Genomic DNA, 27,753 nt, shown 5'->3' on the forward strand with positions numbered 1-27,753 from the left:
GAGGAGCTCGGCACTCGCCAGGGCCTGGCGCTGATAACACGTCGCGGGCGCAGGGCGGGGCTCGCAACACCGCTGCGAGCTGGGCCCGGCTCCGCACCCCCACAGGCTGAGGGGGAAGCCGCGGCCCGACCGGGCACTCAGACCAGCCTGGCGCTAGGCACGCTGGGGTCCGGTGCCCTCTGACCCACGGGCTGCGAAAAAAGCCCCATGAGGAGAAGGCTGGTTCCAGCTTGAGGGACTGAGCGGGCCCTGGCGCGAGGTGAATTTAACGTCACTATTGGCAGGCTACTCGCCCAACCAGCAGCTCTTCCCGCCCTTTACTTGTAGGCGGGATTTCCGCTTGGCGGTCGCCTTGTTGCCGGAAATCTGAGTAACATCACTTCCGGAGAGTGGAGCCAGTTGCTAGGCTGCTAGTCGGACCTTTGTAGTTTCCGGTCTAGTCGTGTGTGCGCGGGAGTCTCTTCCGGGTTTGGGGGCACCATGAGCACTATGTTCGCCGATACTGTCCTCATCGTCTTCATCTCGGTGTGCACGGCGCTGCTGGCCGAGGGTAAGCGGGGTCGCGGCCTGCGCTGGGGTGGCCGGGCTGCCGGGCGGTCTCCTTGCCCCCCGGCGTGTTCCAGTAGGGAGAGGGCGCCGGCCAGGCGTAACCCGGTGAGCAGCCTCCGAGCCAGCCCCTTCCCGGTTCAGGAGCAGGCAGGCTACGAGTGGGGCTCCGGGGGCGCAGAGGGGAGGGGCTCCTCTCTGGTCACCCGAAGAGCCCATAGTGGGGCTCCGGCCTGGGTCCCCGAGCGCGATAGCCCTGAGGCCAAGGGCCAGGCCTGGCTCTGCCACAGCGACCGTGGGTGACTCTGTGCCCCAGTTCGCCATTATCTGTGCAATGGGGGCAATAGCCCTTCGCGGGCGGTTGTGAGGAGAAATGCATTACAGGTTTTTAAGGGCTCTGGTGATGGGGACTGTGTACATATCGTGGCTGGACAGAGTGAAAATGACTCTACAGCCTCAGTTGTGTGTATCTATTTCTATAGATTTCTGAGGTAAACTTTCAGCAATAAAAGTGCTGGGAGATATGAGGTCTGCTTTTCACAGAGGTGTCTGTGCCATTCAGTGCATCTAATGCTTCCTCGACAAAGACAGCCCTCTGCTTACTGTATGTTGCTGTTCTCTGGGTTTCTTTCTCCTTGTTAAGGTACCCAAATCCAAATATTGCAGCAGCCCTGGGGCAGTTGCAATAGAGCTGTATAGAAAGCCATTGTCCCCTTATTTTATCTGATGCTTGTTTCAGGTATAACATGGGTGCTGGTTTACAGAACAGAGAAATACAAGAGACTGAAAGCTGAAGTGGAAAAACAAAGCAAAAAATGTAAGTGTTGCCTTTCAAACACCATACATACTATGGCTGTTCTTGTCTTCTCATTGTTTTCTGCTCCAGGATTTTTCAAAGTAGGGTCTGCTCTTGGCAAGAGGTGCCTGCTGTTTGTTCCCGAGGGTCCCTACCTCACCATAGAATACTTGGGAGCTATAAACATGACTACTGCCATTCTGGTCTGAGGGAGCCAGCCCCTAGCTTTATCCTTTTTTGTCCTTCACTGGAAGGAGAAGGGTTAGTACTGAGACCTGTCCTGATGTTAATTCCACCCCCTACCTAACTTCCACTGAAGAATGGGGGGAACAGAGATGGGTGTAAGCCTCTCTTTCCTTAGCACGGTTAGCCAGTGGTTATGTATATGGATTCCACCAGCTGCACTGAAGTGAGCTTAGGGATCCTGCCTGTGCTCTTTGAGAGGGACCCCAGATCTGGGGAGGAAAGAGCAGGAGGCGTTACTGAAAAGAGGAAGAATTGTGGTTGGCTGAATGGTATGAGAGACTATGGAGGAATAGATAAGGAGTGAGATTAAAGGTGCCAGAGGAGAATGAGGGAGGATGATTTTTGTGGTAGGAGGAAAAAAAGTGAGGGAAGAAAAGACCTTATACATATACATACAGAAGTTGCATGAGTTTAAACTGTTTTTTAAACTGATTGCACCAGTTTAAGTACAACCTCTCTATATAAAATGATCCTGAAAGGACTTGGAGAAGGGTGGAGGGAGTACAATGCAGTAAAAAGAGCAAAGGAAATGAAGGATGGAGATAGAGGGAAGAAGATAGAGAGGTGGAGGAAGAGTTGGAAGATCTAAGGTATAAGGTAAAAGTGGAGCGGAAAAGCATCAATAGAAATAAGTGAAGTAAGGGATTTAAGCAAGTGACAGCTCGACAGAAGATCGGCTTGGCTTCTGTCTCCCTCTCTCCTGAGCCTTCAGGAGAAGACCAGTTGGAATCATAGAGTCATAGAAGATTAGGATTGGAAGAGACCTCAGGAGGTCATGTAGTCCAACCCCCTGCTCAAAGCAGGACCAACCCAACTAAATCATCCCACCCAGGGCTTTGTCAAGGTGGGCCTTAAAAACCTCTAAGGATGGAGATACCACCACCACCTCCCTAGGTAACCCATTCCAGGGCTTCACCACCCTCCTAGTGAAATAGTGTTTCCTAATACCCAACCGAGACCTCCCCCACTGCAACTTGAGACCATTGTTCCTTGTTCTGTCATCTGCCACCACTGAGAACAGCTGAGCTCCATCCTCTTTGGAACCCCCCCTTTAGGTAGTTGAAGGCTGCTATCAAATCCCCCCTCACTCTTCTTTTCTGCAGACTAAACAAGCCCAGTTCCCTCAGCCTCTCCTTGTAAGTCATGTGCCCCAGCCCCTCTGCTCGACTCTCTCCAATTTGTCCACATCCTTTCTGTAGTGGGGGGCCCAAAACTGGACGCAATCCTCCAGATGTGGCCTCACCAGTGCCGAATAGAGGGGAATAATCACTTCCCTGTATCTGCTGGCAATGCTCCTACTAATGCAGCCCAATATGCCGTTAGCCTTCTTGGCAACAAGGGCACACTGCTGACTCATATCCAGCTTCTCTTCCACTGTAATCCCGAGGTCCTTTTCTGCAGAACTGCTTCTTAGCCAGTCAGTCCCCAGCCTGTAGCAGTGCATGGGATTCTTCCATCCTGAGTGCAGGACTCTGCACTTGTCTTTGTTGAACCTCATCAGATTCCTTTTGGCCCAATCCTCCAATTTGTCTAGGTCACTCTGGACCCTATCCCTACCCTCCAGCGTATCTACCTCTCCCGCCCCCAGCTTAGTGTCATCTGCAAACTTGCTGAGGGTGCAATCCATCATCCAGATCATTAATAAAGATGTTGAACAAAACCAGTCCCAGGGCCAACCCCTGGGGCACTCCGCTTGATACCGGCTGCCAATAAGACATTGAACCATTGATCGCTACCCGTTGAGCCCGACAATCTAGCCAGCTTCCTATCCACCTTATAGTCCATTCATCCAATCCATACTTTTTCCAGGCATATAAGACAGCGCAGAGTAGCTAAGTCTAAAACCTACTAGTACAAGTTATGAAAGCAACTGAAACCCCAGCAGAGGGTTTAGAGCAGGAGTGGGCAAACATTTTGGCCTGAGAACCACATCGGGGTATGGAAATTGTATGGCGGCCCATGAATGCTCACGAAATTGGGAGTAGGAGTGTGGGAGGGGGTGAGGGCTCCGGCTGGGGGTGCAGGCTCTGGAGTGGGGCCAGAAATGAGGAGTTCATGGTGCGGGAGGGGGCTGAGGCAGGGGGTTGGGTTGGGTGGGGGGGGTGAGGGCTCTGGCTGTGGGTGCAGGCTCTGGGGTGGGGCTGAGGATGAGGAGTTTGGGGTGTAGGAGGATGCTCCAGCCAGGACCGAGGAATTCGGAGGCCAAGAGGGGGATCAGAGCTGGGGTTGGGGAACTGTGTGTGTGTGTATGTGTGCGTCAGGGTTCTGGCTGGGGGTGTGGGCTCTGGGGTGGGGCTGGGGCTTGGGCTGCAGGAGGGTGCTCCGGGCTGGGACCAAGGGGTTTGGGAGGTGGGAGGAGGATCAGGGCTGGGACTTGGGGGGGTGGGGTAGGCTCTCGGGTGCAGGGTCTGGGCGGTGCTTACCTCAAGCAGCTCCAGGAAGCATGTCACCCCTCCGGCTCCTATGCAGAGGCACAGCCAGCCCAATGGGAGCTGCGGGGGTGGCGCCTGCGGATGGGACAGAGTGCAAAGCCGCCTGGCCGTGCCTCCTCATACTACATAGGAGCTGGCGAGGGGTCATGCTGGCTGCTTCCCAGAAGCCCCGCAGAGCGGGGCAAGCCCCCGACCCCGTTCCCTGGCTGGAGTGCCGGAGTGGAGCAAGCCCCTAACCCTGCTCCCCAGCGGGAGCTGAGGGCTGGATTAAAAGGTCTGATGGGCCGGATGTGGCCCGCGGGCCCTAGTTTGCCCACCCCGGGTTTAGAGTTAATGTGCTACTTGTTTGGGTGCTGTAGAACTTATAAGCAGCTGGTATAGATTAATCTCTGCTGTTTAATGATTGCTGTAGAGCAGGGGTGGCCAACCTGTGGCTCTGGAGCCACATGCGGCTCCTCAGAAGTTAATATGTGGCTCCTTGTATAGGCACCGACGCCGGGGCTGGAGCTACAGGCGCCAACTTTCCAATATGCCGGGGGGACTTCACTGCTCAACCTCTGGCTCTGCTACAGGCCCTGACCCCCCTCCATCCCTTCCTGCCCCCTCCCCTGAGCCTGCCCTGCCCTCGCTCCTCCCCCTCCCCACCCCAGAGCCTCCTGCGCAACATGAAACAGTTGATCAGGAGGTGCGGCGAGGGAAGGGGAGGCGCAGATTGGCGGGGCTGCCGGTGGGCGGGAGATGCTGGGAGTGGGGGGAGAGGAGTGTGTGGAGCTGATGCGGGGCTGCTGACATGTTACTGTGGCTCTTTGGCAATGTACGTTGGTAAATTCTGGCTCCTTCTCAGGCTCAGGTTGGCCACCCCTGCTGTAGAGACTTTACTCTGATTATTTTGTAATTCCTCCTATCTCTGGTTTGTGTTTCCACGAAGAGCCAGATGTGAGGTGCATACACCAGTAATAATTGTTAACATTAATGCTTGTGAGTTCGAGCTTGAGTGGCAGAGCTGAGAATAACAAATATTAGCTACAATTTCAGATTTGATTAGCATTTATTAATCATAATTTATCCACATATCCATTTTAAAAGGAGCACTTATCTGTCCTTTGACAATTCTTAAATCTACAACTGTAAAATAGATCACTCCTGCCACACCTTTCAACCATTTGTCAATGTACCCACAGCAACAACCAATAAAACAGCCAAAAAAAAAAAAAACCCACCACGGATAAGATCACTAGGCTCCTCTGCCAGAGCCTTGCCATTCTATCACAGCTACAGAAACAAATGGGTCTTGAAAGTGAATAAACTAGGGCTGTTAGATTGGGGGAGTATTTATAATTTAATCTCTCAACAAAAACATACTCATGGTATATGGCACAGCCATGTCTCAAAACTCAGTGAGCCTGAAAGTTTCAGGATAGATGTCTGATTGTTATCTGGCAATGGAAGAAGTTGCAAGACTGAAGCGTGGTTATAGTGAGAATAAAAATGATGTTGTGCCACTTTATTTACCCCTAGTGACCTTTCTGAGCAAACTTGCTCAGTTTATGTCACCCTTGCATAATCCTACTGGCCTGCTTGCTTGAGGTGTGTGATTTAGTTTATGGATAAGTAAACTTCACCAATAACCTTTTCATCAGCAGCATTGTGGTAAAAGCAGATGAGCAGGTTTGTGCCTGGGCTGTTCATTTTTTGACAATTGTGCAAGGTCGGCTTATGAGTCATAAGAATTTTATCTGTTCGCACCACAAATTCTCCTGTGATCTGGAAATTTAGCTGTAGTCTTTCTGTCTTGGTTATCACCAGGATTAAAAGTTCTGCCATTAAAACTGAACTGATATACTAATATGTGAGACAGAAGTCTTCAGCGCCGACACTATGGGACGACAGGAGTGAAAATGGGTTTGTTGGTAAAGTAGATATACAGATGTGCCGTTGAAAAAAGGCGATCAATATCACTTATCTTATCATAACCGTACTTTAACATTTATCATCCCATTTTCGTATTGTGATATTGGCTATGTAAACCTGAAACTAAAACTTGGCTTTCACTTTCTGGGAATGTCAATCAAATTTCTCTGCTGTTGGAGATGATTCCATTTGCAGATTGAAAAGTATAGTTGCTGGATCACAGTCTCAACTGATCAGCACTCTGGCTTGTGACTATCTGGCTTTGCTTGGAGCAATCTGTGGAGTGTCTACTGTCTGGATTGGTGGTCTTACTTGGTTTTCTGGTAGCTTTGATAACTAAGTTTAGACTTGTTACTTAATTTTTAACTTCAAAATATTGGAAATATTTCAGCCCTAATTGGATGACCAGCAAGAATGGAGCTGGCTGTGCCAGACTGCTGGCGCAGCACTTCCACTGAGAATGCCTGCCTGTGAAGAAGGGATATAACAGAACACAGGCCTTTCTGTGTTCTGCTTCCCACTGCAGATAGCTAGGGTCAGAGTTTCCCATAAAGCTTGTTTCATCACACTTGTTGAATTGAAAGTACTGTCTAGAATTCATAATGACAAATCAGCAAGGTCTGTTTAAACCAAAATGATACTCAAGCTCCTTGGTTCACAGTGTAATGGGCTCCTTTGGCAGGCTTTAAAAGTCTGGCTTTTGACAGGGATTGAAATTGTTCTTTTCCTCATCTAGGATCAGGGCCTGGAAAATATTCCTGGTTTTGTAAACATTTGTATCAGTCCAGCTCTGGCAGGTTATAAGACATTGAACATATATCATAGACATATATCTGTATCTTGCTTCCTTCCTTCCTCCTCCTGTCTGCATGAGGGTTTTGGGTGTAAGGGAGAGGAAAAGAGAAGGGATTAGTAGCATAACTCTTCATTGTTTGTGTGACAGTGATTCTATATTGTCTTTGCCCTTTGTAGTGGAAAAGAAGAAGGAAACGATAACTGAATCAGCAGGCCGACAGCAAAAAAAGAAAATAGGTAAGATTTGGGGAGGGGGGAGGTGTGATGCTCCAAAAGTGAGTGGGGGGCTGTGAGAAGAAGCTGCTGGAGGTGACTTTCCCTTTCCTTCCACCCCCCCACCTCCCCTTAAAACTTTAACACTTTATTTGGGGATGGGAGGAGACTTTGTTCTTGATGGGATGGTTAGAATGTGACTTTCTCTTCTTCCCTGTGGACTGTTGGAGCCTTTTTCAAGGGAACTAGCCTCTTCCCTTCTAGATTGACTTTAGGCAAACCCGGTGGCACTGGGATTCCAATGCCCGCTGCTGCATAAGCGGGACTAGTCACATGGACCCAGACCAAGTAGTCTTTTAGCCTTAACTGTTCCCAGATGTTATCCCTGAGAGCTCATTGCTGCAATGCTTTATCACCATGCAATAACTGTGGGACTATCGGAATACATGTTAGCGTTTGTGGTCCCAGATTGGATGAAACCTATCTTTTTAGAGGTTAGATTTTTCATTTTTTCCTCATAGCATGACTGTAGGATGGAGTGAAGGGTGTATGGGTGTCGTAACGGCATCTTTATATCTAAATGTGGTCAGATTTCTTTCAAACTTGGCCTCAGTTGCGTTTGTAGCATTTGTTTTGGGGATAATTACAACATTCCTTTAATGTGTCTTTTCCTTTAAGTTACTGATGTATACTCCTTAACTCCAGTTCAACATAATGTTTTGTCTGGGGATATGTGAGAGAAAATGTGTTTAGAATGGCCACATTACTCTCAAATGTTAAAGCCATGAGCGAGTGATGCAGAGCAACCAGTTGAATTGTTACAGAAAACTTATCAGTAACATCCTAGACAGATACAAAACTTATTGGGACTGTATTTTCATCCCTCTTCCTGTAAAACCAGGTGTCTTCCTTATAATCAGTTCTGTACAAGGCCCAGAATAGCTATAAATGATTTAAAATAGCTTTTCCTACATATAAACCTTGTGATCTCTGGACTTCTCCTAGGTGCAGAGCCTTAATTCCTTTCCTTTTTCACGTGTGCATTATGATACAGGCCTTAATTACACAAGCACATCTCTTTCCCACAGAATCAGTGGGAAATTCAGTGCATAGGATGGAAGGTGCTTAGTGAAAGAGGAAGCTTTTTGCTATTCCTTCTTATCCTCATTATTCAGTGTGGACTCATACCTTATTTACAGCTAACTATCCAAACCCTACTGTGACCAAGGAATGCCTTATTTCCCTTTGGACTTCTCACCTATTCATCACTTGAGTATGAGTGCCTCACTAGCACTAATGACGTTATTTTTACAATGCCCTTTTGAGCTAGTGAAGTGTTAACTGGAGTCATAAAGCAAGCCTAGGAAATTCTAGCCTAAATGGTTTGTTTGATAAAGTTATAAGTGGGCTTGGAAGGGTTAGATATTTATTGGTAAATGTTCGTAAATGTCAATTTCATTGTACACACAAACTGATGAAAAAATATTTCCATCTATGATTGAAGTTTAGATCGGCAAAGTAAGAAAAATGCTTCTTGAGACCTTTATTAGAGTCAAAATCCACCGATTTAGACTTTTGAATTAGGCTTCTTACAAATGGACTTGTGAATGAATAATAAAAAGAGAGATCGTTTGTGGATTCAAGGATATTTATTGTGTATATTTTCACATGTGATGTTGACTGTTAATGGTTATAAAGAATTAACTTTTTGAATCTGTGTCTAGTCATAATTGTCTGACACCTCCCCCCCCAACTGAACATTTAAATGGTTAAATCTAAAAAGCTTAAAAATAAACATCAATATTGTCTGTCAAAATTATTTTTTAAAATGTGAATATTTTATATAATATAAAATGTGTGTTATTTCTAGTTATGAGAAACAGGGAGGAGAGGGTTAGAAGAGTTACTATTGCTTCACCAAACACTTCCCATTGTAACCCTCTATATTCAGCTGCTTATAACTTTGGTGTTTGAAGGACTCTCCTGGTGCTACTGTCTCATAGCAACAGTGCTTTAGGGCCCACCTGTTGTGTTGATACCCCAATATAGAGATGCTGGACTCCCAGACACCTTGCGCTGCCACAAACTACTTCCCCAGGCCTCACTCACATTCCCTTTCCAATATCTCTTGTGGTTTTCCACATTCCTATTCAATCCCATATCTGTGGCTTTTCCAGGCTGCCTCTGGATCTTTAGCCACCGAGAGGATCAGGACTGGCGAGATGGGGCAGTGGAAATAGCAGATGGAACATGACCGTTCCATTGGCTGACCTTGACATAGCACAAAACAGCCCTCCTGAATAAGGGAAATAAAAATAACTTTTTAAAAAAAAAATTTGAAGTGGCCTTTGCGTGAGATGTTATCAGGATGTGTGAAACTTGGAGTCTGTGGTGACTGAAATGGCAGGGGCAACGCAGCACAATGTTTCCAAAAGGAGTATCCTAAAGTGTTCTGTTCAGAAAGCTAGTATACATATTTTACTTAAATATTGCATAGAAAATCCAATCTTTGTATGAATGGTTCCTTAGGCTTTTGAAGTGTGAAACAGTAGGATTTTTGTCCTACTTTAAGTGCAGCTTTGGTGATCTGACCTTGGAATCCCTACAGACAACTCATACTTCATTACAGAGGTAACATATGTAGTGCATTTCCTTACAGCAGTGGTTTTCAAACTTTTTTTCTGGTGACCCAGTTGAAGAAAATTGTTGATGCCTGCGACCCAACGGAGCTGGGGACGAGAGGTTTGGGGTGTGGGAGGGGCTCAGGGCCGGTGCAGAGGTGAGGGCTGCAGGGTGAGGCTGAGGATGAGAGGTTTAGGGTGCAGGAGGGGGCTCCAGGTTTGGGGGGGGCTCAGGGCTAGGGCAGGGGGTTGGGCTGTGGGAGGGGATCAGCGTTCTCGGCTGGGGTGCAGGCTCTGGGGTGGGGCCAGGAATGAGGGGTTTGGGGTGCAGGAGGGGGCTCTGGGTTTGGGGGAGCTCAGGGCTGGGGCAAGAGGCTGGGGTGCAGAAGGGGGTCAGGGCTCTGGGCTGGGGGTGCAGGATCAGGTGGGGCTGGGGATAAGGGGTTTGGTGTGCAGGCAGGGGCTCCGGGTTTGGGGGGGGGCTCAGGGCTGGGGCAAGGGATTGGGGTGTGGGGTTGTGGGGCAGGCTCCCCTCGGGCGGCTCCCGGTCAGCGGCACAGCAGGGGTGCCAAGGCAGGCTTCCTGCCTGTCCTGGCACCGAGGACCGCACTGTGTCCTGGAAGTGGCCAGCAGCAGGTCCGGCTCCTAGGCGGAGGCACAAGCAGCTCCACACAGCTCTTGCCCACAGGCACCACCCTCCCCCAGAGCCCAGCCAATGAGAGTGCGGAGCCGGTGTTCGGGGGGAGGGGGCAGTGTGTGGAGCCCTGTGGCCTCCCCCGCCTAGGAGCTGGACCTGCTGCTGGGTGCTTCCGGTGCACAGCGCGGTGTCAGAACAGGTAGGGACCTAGCCTGCCTTAGCCGGGCAGCACTGCTGATGGGACTTTTAATGGCCCGGTTGGTGGTGCTGACCCGAGCCGCCGTGACCCAGTACCTTACATTCCGTGACCCAGTACTGGGTCGCAACCCACAGTTTGAAAACCACTGCCTTACAGTAATAAGATTTGATGTGCAAATAACATTCTTAGAACAACACTACTTCCAGAATAAAATACGCTGACACTACCTGATTTTTACAAGCACTATTTGATTTTCCAGTTGACGTGTCCGTATGTCGTCATGCCCATTGTCTGAGTTGTTGTGCATTGCCTTTGAATGTTGACAAACCTCATATACTTGTTCTGCTGCATGTTGTTCCGATTCAAGGACAGTTGGCTGTGTGCAGTTTTCACACTGTAATGTCTGGCATACAGAGCTGGAGTCTGTCTTGGAACTATTACTGGCTTGGATAGCAAGGAAGGTTTAGACTTGAAAGTGAAATCATTCTGGTGTCTGGGTTTGTATAACCTCTATTCTCTTTCCTGCTTTACAGAGAGGCAAGAAGAGAAGCTGAAGAACAACAACAGGGACCTGTCGATGGTAAGAATGTTGTAAATTAGGGGCAATGCCCAAACTAGTGAAGGGCTAGATCTTGAGCTCTCCAGGAGGTGAAGGATCACCCTTAATTTCTATATTCTAAAGCACAGATCGTAGGTGCTCATATTCACATATCTCCATGGGCTGCACTTCTGACATCTGCAAGCTACAGTGTGGCTCTGAGTTCTACACTAGTCGCCCCTTCACTCCACACATAGCTTCATTAATTCTCATTCCCCTCCGCCCCCACAATCTCTCTAGTGCTTCCAAAATAAAAGCAGTTTTCCTGACTTTCCACTTACCCACCCCATCTTCCTAGTGAGCCCACTGCATTTGTTGTTTCCCTTCCCTCCTCACAGTTCCTGTGGACTCCCCTTTCTTTATGAGTGGTCAACCTCTTGGTTAACAGGACAGCCCTGAGCGCTCCCCTTCCTCCACAGGCTCTTTGCCCCTATGATCCCTCTCATGGCTGTTCCAGTACTCGTAGCTATTCAACCCTTCTAAGAGTTTTCTGCCTGGTCTCCTCTCCTACAAGCTGAGAGAGTGAGCTGAAAGATTGCCTTCTCTTCTGATCCTGACGATGCTGCACAAAACCCATTATTCAGCATTAAAGCCCTCAAGCCCTAACTGTGGGACTTGCCTTTATTTTTAATCTGTTTGTTTCTCTCTGCATTAGCTGTCAATAATGAATGACTCTGACCTCTCTGGTTGCAGGTTCGAATGAAGTCCATGTTTGCAATTGGCTTTTGCTTTACTGCCCTCATGGGCATGTTCAACTCCATGTAAGTATCAACTCTCTCTGCTCCCCCCCCCCCTCCCCCCCAACCCTCCGAGCCTTCAGAGTGAATGTATCCCATTCCCTCTCTCCTTTGCTACTTGGACTCATTCTACTGATGTTCATGGGGTCCCACTGAGAACTGCACCTAATTTGTATAAAATGGATCAAACTGCAGCTCTCCTCCTCTTCGATATGGAGGTGCAGCCTGCGAATCTGCAGGTCACAGCACTCATTGCTTCTGCTCAGCTCAGCATGGAGCATTGCATGCAGGGATTCTCTAGGCTGCACTTTAGCCACAACTGAGCATGCTTGCTGTTCTGGAATATATGACCAGGATGAAAGTCTGGCTAATTCAGAATAGCTTTGCAGAGATCAGGCAGCCTTCCACAGTCTTCAGACCTTTCTATCACATCTGCATCGGCTGCTTCATTGCTTTCTAAAGCAGTACTGTCTGATTTTTTTTTCTCCCCCCCCAGAAGCTGAGATGCTTAAAGAAAAAAAGATTTTGGAATTGACTAGGGTATTTATATAAGCTCTACTTTTCATATGGTTATATGTCTAAATAATACTGTCAGAATACCCCCAAAAACAAACAAACAAAAAAATGCTGGGGGAATTTTTGTTCACAATGATTGTGACAGTAGTCCCATGGTTGGCCTCTGGATTTGTGGATGTCTCAAACTTAACTGGTCATTCAAACAAATCTACCCCACCCTGCTTATTTGCTCGTGTTGTTACCTTCCCCATAACCAGTAATGCCATCCTCAGTTCCTTATTTGTCCACCTATCCCACAACCATCTTTGTGGTTTCTTCTGTGCAGCCGTTTGTATGGAACACCCTCTCTGAACTGGACCATAAAGACACTTTCCAGTCCCTCCTCAAGTCCCAACTCTGCCATGATGCTTATATGAAACTTAAAGGCTGCATCAAGAGCCACCGAGGGGGATACTTGATGTACTTTGGGAAGGGTGAATGCAGCTTGTCTCAGATGTGCGCTCTTCAGGTTAGGAAATCTCACTATATTTAGACAGTACCTAGTATATTGTGGGTGCTCTGTGATACAAATAATTTATGTGAAGGGACACTTCCTGCTGTTGGTGAAGTGAAGCAAAGTCCAGCCCTTTGTATTAGGGTCTGGGCATAAATGCCAGCACTTAAAAATGTTCTGCCGATGAGAGTTCTTTGTTGTACTAAGGTCAGTTATAGTGCAGCTTTAGGTGCAGAACCAGATCTGTCACTCACCAGCATGAAAAGGTGGGTCCCTCCCCACTGAAGAGTCTGCCATTTCGTTTTGTCTTCACAGCAGCAGGCAGACAGCTCTATGCCGCTCCGCTGTAGAGCTTTAACAAAAGCACCCTTCCTTCCATAGTGTCTGCTTTGGCCCCAAATTCTCCAGCAGTGCACTTGCAGGACAAAGTATGTGCCTCTTTCCCTGATTGCTGAAGAACACTAGAGGCTGGAGCCCTTGTTCATCCACCGGGAGTTCAGTATGTTGGGCAAAGAGAGAGGCAGAAATATATACTTTGTACCATTCCCCTCACTGAGGCACTCAGTAGGGATCTGCGTCTTTTGAAGGGCCCAGGTTATGCTTACAAGCAGCTCATTCTGGGTGAGGGTTGTTCTGACGCTTATCTCTAGGGAAGGAAAAGTCCCTGGGAGGTGCAGACAAACAAGCACAATTAGAGAAGCAGTCAACCATCTGGAACCACCCCCTGCTCCTCCTATACATAGTTGGAAACTGCACTACAAGGCCAGCGTTCTGCATCCACCTGGCAGAAGCAGTTGTGTTCTGTGTGCTTTGCTTTACGGAGGGCCTTGGATTGTGGTCCCAATTCTCTCTCTCTCCTTCTCTCTCTTCCCCCCCTCCTCTCCCCCACCTCTCTGTGCAGGGGTTCCATGTTTGTCCAGCTGCTAAAACTACTTTTGAAGGTTCTTACAACTATGTATCATTCCATCCTAGAACCTACTGATGCTTGTGATTAAACTTTCATTCTTGGTGGCCATCTTCTCAGTCTCTGGAGTACAGTCTGCTACCGCCAGCTTCCCCTATACTGTACTCACATGGGCCCATTAGAACTTGGGCCTCACTCAGTCTTGACTTTTAAAATGATCTTCTTTAAAAAAAAAAAAAAAAAAAAAAGTCTAAATCATGCCATGTTGCTGTCTGTTTTCTAAAGCTATCGCAGGAAGGTGAAGCTGCCCATCCTAGATGTCACATCCCAGATGTCCAGAGAGCTCCGTTACTATTTAAACAGGACTAACCCTTTTAGCAAGTCCAAGAGACTGTCTATGGCACTTAAAGAAAAATCTAAAGGTTTGACAGTTTTGGCTTAATGGCAATCTAAGTGGCTAAGACTGTGCTTCCAGTCTTATGAGCTGGCTAGTGTACCTATGTGTGAAGGGCAGCTTCAGTGTCTTGTGTCAGTGCCATGCCCTCATCTGAAATCTGTAGGGCTGTTTGGGGAGGAGGGAGAGAGCTGGTTGACACCTTCACCAATTGCTGTTCTCTTGATGTGGTATCAAGAAGAGATGTTGGTTGCAGGAGAACAGTGTTCAATCACTGTTTAGCTGGGCTCCTCAGGCCACTTCCTGGGAGGTCATGGCTACCTAGCCACCTACAGAGGTGCTCTGGATTCAGGGTTGGGAAGGAGAAAAGGAGATTGCTTGTGCTTGGAACAAGAGTCCGTGTATTGCTTCATTCACCCACTTCTTTCCCCCCCCCCCCCCTGCTGGAGAGCACAAGGCCTAAAGTTTTGGGGGAGAGGGACTATAGGTTGTCTGGAGTGAGCATGCTGTGTATACCTTTGGGCAATAGAATGTAGGTTGGCCATGTACCCCTTCTGTCAGCTACTGCCTAAAAGCCATGGCCATACAGTTAGGCATATGACTCCTACAGAGAGGCTTTGTACATGCAACATATATATACAGAGAACGGTAACTAGCCCCTTTCTTGCTGTTTGAAAATGGGAGCTGTAATACACGGTACAGGGATGGGAGGGACAGGTGCAGGAAGGCTGGCTTGAACACTAAAAGCAGAGTGCCAGGTTGAGGATCTAGCATGAGGATCCTGATTATCCATTCAGGGCAATCTCTTTGTAGGTTGGTGGGATCCAGGCAAAACGTATGTCTGCTAGGGGTAGGGCGATCTGCAGGTGAATACTAGACTGGGATCCAGGCAGATAGGGGTATCTAGTGAGAGAAGTTACCTTGGTTCTCTCTGGACATTAACATCTTACTCATAAGTCCTGATCCATGCTTAAAGCATCAAACCTTACAGAATTCCCTACAAGAGTGTGCCTTAAAACCTAGGTCACCTGCCAGAAGAGAAGGTAGGTACCTCAGGGTATCATCTCTGAGCTACTCTATGTTCCCACAGTAGGAGTAACGCAGAATCCTAAAACACTGGGGATGTTACAGGGAGACAAACATCCGTTCCTAGCCCTACTGCCAAACTGCCTGTGAGATGTCGGCACATGTTAGAACCATAGCTCTGTGTGAATGCCTCTCCACAGGAAAGAATGCTCATTTAGGAGCTCTTGAAACCAGAAACACCTGTTAGAAAATCAGCACTCAAGGAGAAAATAACATCAAACTCTGAGCATACACTGATGCAGCATGATATGCACACTGCTTCAAAGGGTAGTGTTGGCTGTCTGGTTTCAGAGGCTGAATCTCTTCAGTCTGTCCAAATTCACACCATGTCTCCATCTCTGGAATGTAGTACTGAATGCTTCCCATCTCCTGGAGCTGCACAGGTACCTTGGGGGAATATACAATGTCCCCTGCTTCTGAAGAGCAAATGCAGAGAAGGAGTATTGTATGAAAAGGAATTCTCTTCATGGCGGTTGCCCACATCCCTTTTGGTAACTGATAAATGTAGCAAATCTGGAGAGAAAAAAACAGAGTTGGACTTTGTTTTGTCTTCTGAAAGCTGAGCACATACCTCTAGTACAAAAATCCATCAGTCTGCATAAAGTAACTGTATTACAACAGGCTGGTAATTGAGTCTCTTGACTCAAGTGTTACAGTACTCTGGGAGAAACCTATGTGTCACTTGGCTTTTAAATAGCAGGTGTCAGTACTTGAGGATGTTGATTAGAAAGTTCTTAGTCTGTCTCCCACAAACCATGGCCAGCAATTTATCCAACCAGTAATCGTTAATAGGTTGACCTCCAGGAGGGACCCCTTGTCATTCCATAGCATCTGCTGAGGGAAGCCTGCACAGTCCATCCAGTGGATGGCAGGCCACTTTGATATGCAGGGGCTTGAGGATGGCAGGTGTGTATATATTAGTCTCTCTAGTATTGTGCATGTGAAGGTGGGGCAACATTTTTCTGGGCTTTTGACTTGATCTTCCATCTGGTTTTGTCCTCTTGGAGGCCTGTTTCATTTAAAACACTTAATCTGTTTTTCTGCAATCCAGGGACCCAATTACTGTCCCAGACTGAAGCCCTTCTCTAGGCTGGGTACTTGGTTGACGTCTCACATTAAGTGATCTCTTCTCTTCCAGATTTGACGGCCGAGTGGTGGCAAAACTTCCTTTTATCCCCCTCTCCTATATCCAGGGCCTGTCCCATCGCAACCTGCTGGGGGAGGATTACACTGACTGCTCCTTCATCTTCCTCTACATTCTCTGCACCATGTCTATCCGACAGGTGAGTGCTGAGCTGCTTCCTATGGGTGGGGAATGGGGCAGGTATTGATCTGCCACCCAGTAAGGAGTAGCAAGTGCCCAATAACCAATTTAGCACATGTAGTCTGTCTTTGATCTACGTTTGTTTGAAGCTTTCATGTTGACCTCTGGTTCCCATAGGCTTGGCTGTCAAAGGAAATGTAGTGCAGAAAAGTCTCACTTTATAGGAGGTCTTCTCTCAGCCCATGAGGGGGAGACCTGGCTAAAATCAGCAGGATTACTCCAGGACATTCAGACTGAGCCAGTGGAAATAGCTTCCACCCTGCTATGTGTCTCCATGTAACTTTGTGGCTTGATAGGATTGTTGTTGGCAAAGAACAAGTTGCATGATTCACTGACTTCACTGCAGGCTTCAGAAGATGCCTGGATTGCTAAGAAAAAGTCCTTACTAAAAACCTGTCAGTACAGTCATATCAAAAAGAAAAACACTCCTTCTTTAGTGTACCCTGAGGTCATGTCTACACTGCATGTGGAAGTGAGCCATCTAGCCCAAATTCTCAGATTCATGGTAGTGGGACTTGTGCTAGCACTCTAAAAATGGTTCTGTGTAGATGTTGTGGCTCAGGCTCTGAAGCCAGCGGGGTGGGCTTGAGACCCTGAGCTGCAACATCAAAGCACGATCTACATGCTATTTTTAGAGCATTAGCCTGAGCCATGCCAGCACAAGTCTGTGGACCCAGGCTGGGACGCTCATTCCCAGATGCAATGTAGCCTTAATGTAAGCTGCCTTTGTGCTCCAAAAGGCTCAATTTGTGTCCAAAAAATCTGCTGAGGCAGCAAGGAAGTCCGGGGTCAAACCTGCATTTTTCTCAAGTGCCTTATTCTCTTCCCTCCCCTTGCCTGCTTAATATATGACTCTCTCTGAAGGCTGAATAGCTTTCCCTTCAGAGTATTGTCTATTCCCAATCACCAGTGGGTGGAGTAATTTATAGAATCGGGGTCTGGTGTGACAAAATGCAAGGCCATGTTAGAGAACACTGTTAAGAATTTACCACCATGGTGGACTGTGACCCATACACAGGCCCTTCTGCTACAAGGGAGAACTGCTGGCCCTGAAAATGGGAAGTTTCTTTGTGGTTGAGAATAGCTTGCCACAGTGATGCCATCATTGTATCAGCTGCAATGCACTGAAGCAGGGATAACGGTGAAGTAGCTGTTTAACTGACAGTGGATCTGCTATTAGCACATGACTAGGTTGGATGGAGTGTCAGTCTGTGTTGGTGAGGACCAGTGGGACTTGAGTGCTGCTGAAAGTGTGTTCTGCTTGTTGATTTTCCTCCAGGGAGTGGTGAGAGGCTAATAGACTCTGGAAGCTGGATTAATGCTGATGCACTTAGATGGTTCTCTATTTTTATCTTTCCTCTTGCTTTGGTTCACTTCCTGAATGCTTGCTGCTTATTTCTCCTTGATCTGCAGATCTCTGTTGCTTTTTCCTCTGGAGGTGCCAAGGGACTTAGAAACCCTTACAGCAGGTCAGCAGAGGAAATGGCTCTTGTGCCAACTTCTAACAGAGGGGTCAGGATGGGCTTGGTGAAGTGGCTCAATAATAGAATGAAAGCTCCTTTACCCCAAAATAAGTGCATATTAATGGATCAAACAGATTCTCTCCCTCCTTCCACAGCAGGATCCTTCATTAAATCAGATCTGTGTCCAGTCTTGTGTAAAGGAACAAGGCAAACAAATTAGCAAAAGCCATCAAGTCCACCAACCCCTTATTAAATGCTCTCAGCACAGCAGGTCTTGTCAAGTGCTCTTTCCCTGGCCTGGAACTAGAACAGCAGGTGCTGTTGTGTGCTGAGGGGTTTGTCTAGTTTTTGTGGTTTCTGTGTCACCCACTGGGAAGCTTTTGTGTTGTTTCTACAGTGACTGCCCCCCAGTGAATCTCACACCAGATAGCAAGTGCCTTGCAGGGGAAACTCTCCTTGCCACCAATTTGTGTTACAATGTGGCTCTACGCCTTTCTAGTCTAACACAATAGACTTTCTTTTGCACCCTTGAAAGGCCACGAGTAGTGAGAGTGAAACTCAGATTGTGCTGGCTGCTGCATGTCTGCTCTGCACCAGTTGGATACTTGGGGAATTCAGTGGCTGAAAAATCCCAAGTGGCTTTTTTGTAAGTTTTTAAAATAAAAAAATCCCATGGTAAATTCCAGTTTTGACTATTTCCTGCTGTCCCCTTCTGCAATGAAACAGACTAGAAGCAGCACGAAATGAATGGCTAGGCGTAAACACTCAGGTTTTCAATGCTAGGTGTTCAGCTTGTTCAGTCCAACAAGCCTTCAATAGAAAATTCCAGTAAGGGTCTTTACTTGTGACAGAGAGTCCCTGTTAATGGCCTGGTGGGGGGAGTAGCACCATTGCCTTGGAAAGGGTTTTTCAGCTGTGTAGCTTCATATGCTGCAGCCTCTCTAGTTTAACACTTTTTTTTATTCCCTGTAGAACTGATGTACTTTGTACTCCTAGCACTACATTAAAAGAGGTAGCTGCTCCTTTCATACTCAAATCTTTACCTCTAAACTGTAGTTTAAACTGGCCCCCATAGAGCTGGGAGGTGGAGGAACCCCTCTACATTCCATGCGGGCAATAGCCCAGGAGAAGAGCTGCAGAGAGGTGGGGCGCTGGAATTAAATAGTGGAAGAACAGGGGAATATCCCAGAGTCCATTGTGGGGGAGCGGTGTGGGAGAGAATCCCCAGAACTCATTAAGTTGAGGCAGAGCCTGGGTTTAGTTCAGGGTGTGAGTGTCTCAATCTGCTTTGGGGGAGGGAGAGGACTAACTGGTGGGGATCAAGTGCTGCTGATTTAAACAGGCATTGCTTATGGGGTGGGGAGTGGTAGCACAGCTACTCTTCACCTTGAGGAAACTCCTCAAGCCATGCTCGACACCTTTTTGCCTGTGACCTGGGGCCAGCATCTCCTGAAATATCCAACTTGCAGTGAGTAACTTCCTCTGCACTGTTCCCATCTCCCCCTGCACGTAAATCCTGTCCAGTGGTTCCTCATGCCTTCCTGTTTGGAGAGAGGGCTGCTGCTGGGAGAGGCTTTCTACAGGCCATTGAGCTGCTGCCTTTCAGCTGAGGAAGTCTGCTGCTGAATTGGGTGTGATGCAGAATGTCAGTTATATCCTTTGCCCCTCCTCCTGTTAGTGCACTAACAGCCTTCACCTGTCCTGTTTATCTTGAGTAATAAACCTTTATTACACAGAGGCTTGCCAGTATTTAGTTTCCTTTTCACACATGCTTGAATTTTAGATCTGTCCTCCTCCTCTACTCAAGATCTGCTCCTGGTGGGAGTGGGGGCCAGCGATTCCCCCTGCAGACAGGAGAGGGAGCACATCTTTCTTTCCCACAAACTGTCCTGATTATTGTGGGGCAGGAGGTCAGTCCTGGTTAGTTTTCTTCGCCTAGGGCACTTAAAAGTTTTGCACAGAAATGACATCCATTCTCTCTGCACTGATTGTGCGATGGAAAGGATTCAAAGAAAAAGACAAGGGGCGGGGTGGTGGTGGGAGACTAGTGTAATACAAATGTTCTTGCTCCCCTGCTGCTTCTTTCTTCCGCTCCCATCAGTAACAGTGTGCTGCCCACAGCATCCTTTTTAGAGAAGAAGAGTGTGTGCTATGCTGTGGGAACCCAACATGGTGCAGGCCTCCATAACACTTATGGCACGTCTATACTTACCTCCGGGTCCAGCGGTAAGCAATCGATCTTCTGGGATCGATTTATCACGTCTTGTCTAGACGCGATAAATCAATCCCGGATCGATCCCAGAAGTGCTCGCCGTCGACGCCGGTACTCCTGCTCCGCGAGAGGACTATGCGGAGTCGACGGGGGAGCCTGCCTGCCACGTGTGGACCCGCGGTAAGTTCGAACTAAGATACTTGGACTTCAGCTACGTTATTCACGTAGCTGAAGTTGCGTATCTTAGTTCGAAGTGGGGGGTTAGTGTGGACCAGCCCTTAGTCCCAGCATCAGTGTCTGGGACCTTCTGTGCAATTTTAACATCACTGTCTTGCAAAAATCATTTATCAGCATGATGCTAGCTACATGTCTGCTGGAGAGAGAACTCTACAATTGTGGGAGAGGAAAGGCTGGCCAGAGAGTGTGTAGTATTCGGATTGGTTATAGTTTGGCTCAGGTATAGTTGGCTCAGGTCAACATGTCTGTTTGCCTCTACTCTCATAATCCGTCCTCCCACCAGTGAGATCTGTCTGACCAGCTAGAACGTAGAGGGCTGAGTGATGACATCGACAAGAGTCGGGAGGATGCAGTGCAAGCTTCCCCTTTTGCTCTATCAGTGCACCTCAGTCCTGATCCTGCAGTACCCCCTACTGGTCAATTGAGTCCCTTTTCAATAGCTGTTCCCTTTCTTTATTAATATCTGGAGCAAATAGTACTGGGACAAGAGACACAAGATGGAGCCTCCCACAGCAAAATGTTTTTGTGTTATATACAGATCTTACTCCTAAAATGATGCAACACATCTCAGTGTGTTCCTTGTCTAGCAACTATCCCACAAGTAGGAAGGTGAAGCAAGAACTATCAATTTACTTAGGGACCTTCCACTGTGTTTAATGTTTTTGTTAGTTAAACCAGTGGTCTCCAAAGTGGGCTGCGAAAGAGGATCCTTTGGGGTGCGCGGCAGGAGGAGCGCCGCCGGAACAGCGCCGCTTTTTCCCCCCCCCTCTTCGGCAGTTTGGCCGGGAGTCCGAGCGGCTTTCTCTCTCTCTCCTCCTTCCCCCCCCCACCCCTCGGCAGTTCGGCCGGGAGCAAGGGGTGCGTGCTCAAAAATTTTTTACTGATGGGGTGCGCAATCAAAAAAGTTTGGAGACCACTGAGTTAAACTATAGTGTACATGTATCTCATCACAGGTGGGGTTTGTAGCATCTCCTTTTATTAAAGTTCGCCAGTATTTCCTGTTACAAGGCCCTATTTTTAGTTATTGATAACCTGGCCAAATTTTAACCCTTTGGGCTGAAATTTTCCATGCTATTAGTTACCTCTGGTAGTGCAAGTGGCAGAGGTCTGTGGGTTGGATCTAAAGGTTCCAACCTTGCTGATGAATCATGTGGGCATCAATATAATGCCACATGATGGAATTTTTTTTTCCGTTTGCCTTTTTAAAAACCCAGGAGATTACACACAGGTTTTTGTGTTAAAAGAACATTACTAAAGTTGCAAATCCAAGCACTCAGAAGTTAGGAAATGCCAGAATTAAGGTTGCCTGTGCATATGTGTTATGATACAGCCCAGGGATCGGCAACCTTTGGCACGCCGCCCGCTAGGGTAAGCCCCTGGCGAGCCGGGACGGTTTGTTTACCTGCAGCATCCGCAGGTTTGGCTGATTGCAGCTCCGATGGCCACCATTCCCGCAGCCCCCATTGGCTTGGAACGGTGAACCGCGGCCAGTCGGAGCTGCGATCGGCTGAACCTGCGGACGCTGCAGGTAAACAAACCGGCCCAGCCCGCCAGGGGCTTTCCCTGACAGGCTGCGTGCCAAAGGTTGCCAATCCCTGATACAGCCTTTAATCACATGACCACTCGCTGTTTTTTCCACAGGACGCTGCCTCATTCAGTGAACAGGATGGACAGTGCTCACTTCATTAGCAACTACTTACCATGTTTTCTCATTGTTCAATGGGTGGCCCCAGGCCTTGGTTACTCTCACCAGTCAAACCCCGTTCTGAAGACCGAACTATTAATCTCCTCGGGGGCTTTTCTCTCATACTAAACATTACACCAGCTTTGTGCTTTAATAAACATTACTGATCTTATTTTCACAATACTCTTGTGAGATGAGGGGGTATTAGCCCCATTTTACAGATGGGTAACTGCAGCCCAGAGAGATTAAGATCAAAAGTATTCACTAATCTTGGGTGTCCAGTTTGAGATGCTGAGGACCTGATTTGCAAAGTACTTAGCATTATACGGCTTTATATGTTCAGAGCACAGCTCCCATTTACTTCAGTTGCAGCTATGAGTGCTCAACATGTCTGCAAATCATAAGAACGGCCATACTGGGTCAGACCAATGGTCCATCTAGCCCAATATCCTGTCTCCTAACAGGGGCCAATGCTAGATCCTTCAGCATGAATGAACAGAACAGGTCACTTTATCAAGTGAGCCATCCCCTTTTGCCTAGTTCCAGCTTCTGTCAGTTGGAGGCTTTGGAACACCTAAAGCATGGGGTTGCGTCCCTGACCAGCTTTGCTAATAGTCTTTGATGGACCTCTCCTCCATGAACTAATTCTTTTTTGAACCCAGTTATACTTTTGGCCTTCACAACATGTGGCAATGAGTTCCACATGCTGACTCTGTGTTGTGTGAAGAAGTACTACTTCCTTTTGTTTGTTTTAAACCTGCTGCCTATTCATTTCATGGGTGACCCCTGATTTTTGTGTTAAGTGAAGGGATAAATAACACTTTTTTCCCCACACCATTCATGATTTATAGATCTCTATCCTATCCCCTTAGTCATCTCTTCTAAACTGAACAGTCCCAGTTTTTTTAATCCATCCTCAGATGGAAGCTGTTCCATACCCCTAACTAATCCTTTTTGTTGCCCTTCTCTGTACTTTCTCCAGTTCTAATATATCCTTCTTGAGATGGTGTGATCAGAACTGCATGCAACATTCAAGGTGTGGGTGCACCATGGATTTATATAGTGTCTTATATTTTCTGTCTTCTTATCTATCCCTTTCCTAATGGTTCCTATTATTCTGTTAGCTTTGTTGACTGTCGCTGCACATCAAGCAGATGTTTTCAGAGAACTGTCCATAATTACTCCAACATCTCTTTCTTGAGTGGTAATAGCTAATTTAGACCCCATCATTTTGTTTGTATGGTTGGGATTACATTTTCTGATGTGTAATGCATTGCATTTATCAATATTATATTTCATCTGCCATTTTGTTGCCCAGTTACCCAGTTTTGTGAGATCCTTTTGTATCTCTTTGCTGTCACCTTTGGACTTCACTATCTTGAATAGTTTTGTATCGTCTGCAAACTTTGCCACTGCACTGTTTACTCCTTTTTCCAGATAATTTATGAATATGTTGAACAGCACAGCTCCCAGTACAGATTCTTGGGGGACCCTGCTATTTACCCCTCTCCACTGTGAAAACTGGCCATTTATTCCTACCCTTTGTTTACTATCTTCCTATCACAGGCCTCAGGTTGGGCACCCAGTAAATGAGGCATACATAATTAGTGGCCATTTGTGAAAAAGTTTGGTTTAAGTGACTTGTGCAGCATCACACATGAACTCTGTAATAGAGGCAGAGATAGAATGCAGTTCTGCAGGGCTGCATTCAACTGTCTCAACCATGAGAATGTCCTTGCTCTTCCTTAGGTTTCCTGCCTTATTCACTACGCACCTTCCAACTTCTGCAACAAATGAAGTAGACCATAATCTTGTTCACTACACAGCCCTGATTGATCCCCAGAGCAGGCTGGAAAAAATACTATGTGGTCCTATAATTAAAGATTTTGTCGTCGTGCATATGCACAAGGGGGGCAAATTAAGGTTACACTGACAACCTTAATTCTGACATTTCCTAACTTATGGGTGCTTGACTTTGCAACTCTAATGTTCTTTAACATAGCTTTGTGTGTAATTGTAAAAAGTAGAATGTTTGCCATCGGCAAATGCTATAAAGCTGATGTGACTTCCCTTTAACCTCCTTTCCTTTTTCAATTGCTTGTAACTCTTACATATTTGTATTTGGGCTGAAATTTTCCATACCCTCTGCCCAAAAGTGACTTCTGTCTTTTGTGTGTAAAATTTTTGGTTCTCTGCTCTATGTGAGTGTCAAAGTAGTGGGGAAGTTCTCCGTATGTTCCACTTCAAAGCACAAAAATCTCATGATTCTAAAAGGTAGAAGCTGGAAATTTCCTAGTTGGCTTGTGTTGACAATCTTCTTGAGGAAGGCATTCAAGGGTGAAGAAACTCCGTTCAGTAGTTTATCCTCTTTTGGTTTGTGCATATTCAGATTTTCCATTTTGTCCCTCCAGCACCATTTAAGCTTGCATCATTTAGAACACTGGTATTGATTATAGTGAAGGATGCCCTCTGCTTATATCATGCTTCTAACATGATCCAGTGTTGAAACTAAATAAATGTAGTTTAATTGCACTGTGCTGTTTTTAACGGAGCTTCACACAAATCTCAGTACAATACTAATCTTTAAGCATTCTGCTATGAGTATGACTTTCCTGATGAAAATGCTTGTTTTTTGTGGGGTTTTTTCCCCCAATCCTAATGTTCCATTAACACTAGTGTGATGTTGCATTAAAACACTGTGTTCAAAAATCTAACCAGTGGACAAAGGCAGAGACGAGGTCATCTGCAAAAATTTATTTTTGTTGATAGGTAGAAACAACCAGGAGTCCTTGTGGCACCTTAGAGACTAACAAATTTTGTGGGCTAGAACCCACTTCATCAGATGCATGGAGTGGAAAATACAGGAGCAGGTATAAATACATGAAAAGATGTGGTTTGCCTTACCAATGTGAGGTCAGTCTAAGGAGACAATTCAATTGACAGTGGGATACCAAGGGAGGAAAAATAACTTTTGAAGTGGTAATGAGTGGCCCATTTCAGACAGTGACAAGAAGGTGTGAGTAACAGTAGGGGGACATTAGTATTGGGGAAATTAGGTTTAGGTTTTGTAATGACTCAGCCACTCCCAGTCTTTATTCAGGCCTAATCCGATGATGTCTAGTTTGCAAATTAATTCCAGTTCTGCAGTTTCATCTTGGAGTCTGTTTTTGAAGTTTTTTTTGTTTGAAGAATTGCTACTTTCAAAGCAAAAGAATACATGGACACAAATCTGACATCAGGAATCATAACATTCAAAAACCAGAAGGAGAACACTTCAATCTCTCTGGTCACTCAATAACAGACCTGAAAGTGGCAATTCTTCAACAAAAAAACCTTCAAAAACAGACTCCAATGTGAAACTGCAGAACTGGAATTAATTTGCAAACTGGACACCATCAGATTAGGCCTGAATAGAGACTGGGAGTGGTTGGGTCATTACAGAACCTAAATCTAATTTCCCCAATACTAATTTCCCCCTACTGTTACTCACACCTTCTTGTCAACTGTCTGAAATGGGCCACTCATTACTACTTCAAAAGTTATTTTTCCTCCCTTGGTATCCTAGGGTCAATTGAATTGTCTCCTTAGACTGACCTCACCCTTGGTACGGCAAACCACATCTTTTCATGTATTTATGCCTGCTCCTGTATTTTCCACTCCATGCATCTGATGAAGTGGGTTCTAGCCCACGAAAGCTTATGCCCAAATAAATTTGTTAGTCTCTAGGGTGCCACAAGGACTCCTCATTGTTTTTGCTGATACAGACTAACACCGTTACCACTCTGAAACCTGTTGATAGGTAGGTATATTGTACCATGTGTCTCAGGAGAGAAAACACTGTTTCCATCTACATCATTAGCACAGAAATCAGCTCTGTACTCAGACTTGTGGCAGGAGCTCAGCAATTCCTGTGGTGGCCGGGTGGGTGAACCAGTTCTGATTGTATTGTGTGAGATCCTTCCTCTCTCGTTTACAGATTCTTGGGCTCTAATTACAGCCTCCCTTGACAGTGGTTTTTGGAATGTGTGAAAACAGGGACGTGCTGCTCCTAGATTTTCTGCCTGTAAGCAGAGTACAGGAAGCTGCTACTGCGTATGCATTGTAGTTGAATTGCAAGGATATCTAATGTTACCATCTTAATTTAAAGAAAACATAATAGGCAGAGGCTGCAGCCTGCAACAAGAACTGTATTACCTACCCATTGGCTTTATGACTTATGTAGGTGAAGATAAAATTGAATTGCAGCCCTGGACTGGACCCCACTCCAACTGTGGGAAGCTTGATCAGGAAACAAACTCTGGAACTTTGGCCCCCCTCCAATTGCAGTTAATTATGCATATAAATCAGTTAATCTCTCTGGGTTGCATTTCTTCCGGGCCCTTTTGCATGGATACAGATATATCACATATATACACTGGCTAAACTGAGTTGTAAAACCCTGGAGGTTGAAGTTAATGAGAGGTTTGCCACTGGTCTAAACGGAACCAGGATTTCACCTGTGTATTGGCTTCCTTCTCACCACACCACCATCACATCATTCTGTTTTTTGTTTTCACAGAATATTCAGAAGATGCTTGGCCTGGCTCCTTCGCGGGCTGCCACTAAGCAGGCAGGGGGCTTCCTTGGTCCCCCTCCTCAAGCTGGGAAATTCTCTTGAAGTATAGTCATGCATCTTCCACAGCAGCTCCCATTGATGTCAATATCAAAGACAGATTGCCCTCGGTTTGTAACAAGATCGGATTCCACAGTAGGCTTTCTATTAATTTGAAGCAGCCTTTGGGATGGGTACTGCCTTCACGGAAGCATCTTTGTATTGGGCGTGTTCTACAAGCAGCCTGTCACGATTGAAGCAAAGTTCTTGGCAGATAACGTGAGATGTGTTTTGTGTGTCTGTGTAATAAACGTTTAAGCCCCTTGCATTTAAAATGTAGTAACCTAATCACATTGCAGGGACAGTGGAAAGGTCTTGCTTTATAGAACTACTGTAAGGATAATAAAACCTTATTTGGAGCCATGATAGGGAACCTGAATCAGGTGACAAGGATCTGTAAAATAAACAGATTTTGGAAAGTCTTGCACCATCATGCTGTAGTACTGATTGTGTCCCAGTTCTCTTAGACAAACTGGCTAAATACCTCTGTGTATTAGGAACCCATCTATAGGGAAACTAGGTATGTTCAGTGCCATTCTATGAATGGGAGGAAAAATACATCTAAAGCTGGAGTTTGTTTCCTCATTAGTGCAGTACCCAGGCCACCGTGCCATGCTGCAGTTAGAGGTTGTTGGTGCTATGCTTCTGAACATTCCCCCTCTCCTCCCAAGGAGCTCATCTTGGCAGTGGTTTATGTAGCATTACGGTGCCCACATTTTAGCTGTCTGCTTAGCTGGAATCTGTTCAATTGCAGTCATACTTTAAACAAACCTGGCCTTTAGTCTTACCTTGATTAAACAGTTACATAATCTCTTGTTTGTTGTATGCCAATGATACCATCTGCAACTACCCTTTACTACCTAAGGGTTACAATGTACATACACAGCGTGTACCGGACATAGAATGCTGCTGTGCTATTCACTGTATTTCTAAAGCTGAGTGATCGGTTTGCATGTCTTAAAGGCTCAAAACTTGTTACCACTCACCAATATGTTCTTAGTTCAGTTCCTGATGCTATTTCTACATTGCCAGATATTTACCTAGCTTAGTCTTATTAG

General features: G+C 46.5%; 1 protein-coding gene across 1 annotated transcript; it reads left to right on the plus strand.

Annotated features, from left to right (window-relative positions):
* Positions 1-277: 277 nt before the first annotated feature.
* On the plus strand, positions 278-27,680 carry TMCO1 (transmembrane and coiled-coil domains 1). Its single transcript, XM_065408988.1, has 7 exons — positions 278-550; positions 1,286-1,363; positions 6,904-6,963; positions 10,930-10,976; positions 11,688-11,755; positions 16,263-16,407; positions 26,603-27,680. Exons 1-7 carry the CDS (start codon positions 481-483, stop codon positions 26,699-26,701), a joined length of 567 nt encoding a protein of 188 aa, XP_065265060.1. The 5' UTR covers positions 278-480; the 3' UTR covers positions 26,702-27,680.
* Positions 27,681-27,753: the final 73 nt, after the last annotated feature.

Source organism: Emys orbicularis, chromosome 8, assembly GCF_028017835.1.
Source record: "Emys orbicularis isolate rEmyOrb1 chromosome 8, rEmyOrb1.hap1, whole genome shotgun sequence".
Lineage (NCBI taxonomy): Eukaryota > Metazoa > Chordata > Testudines > Emydidae > Emys > Emys orbicularis.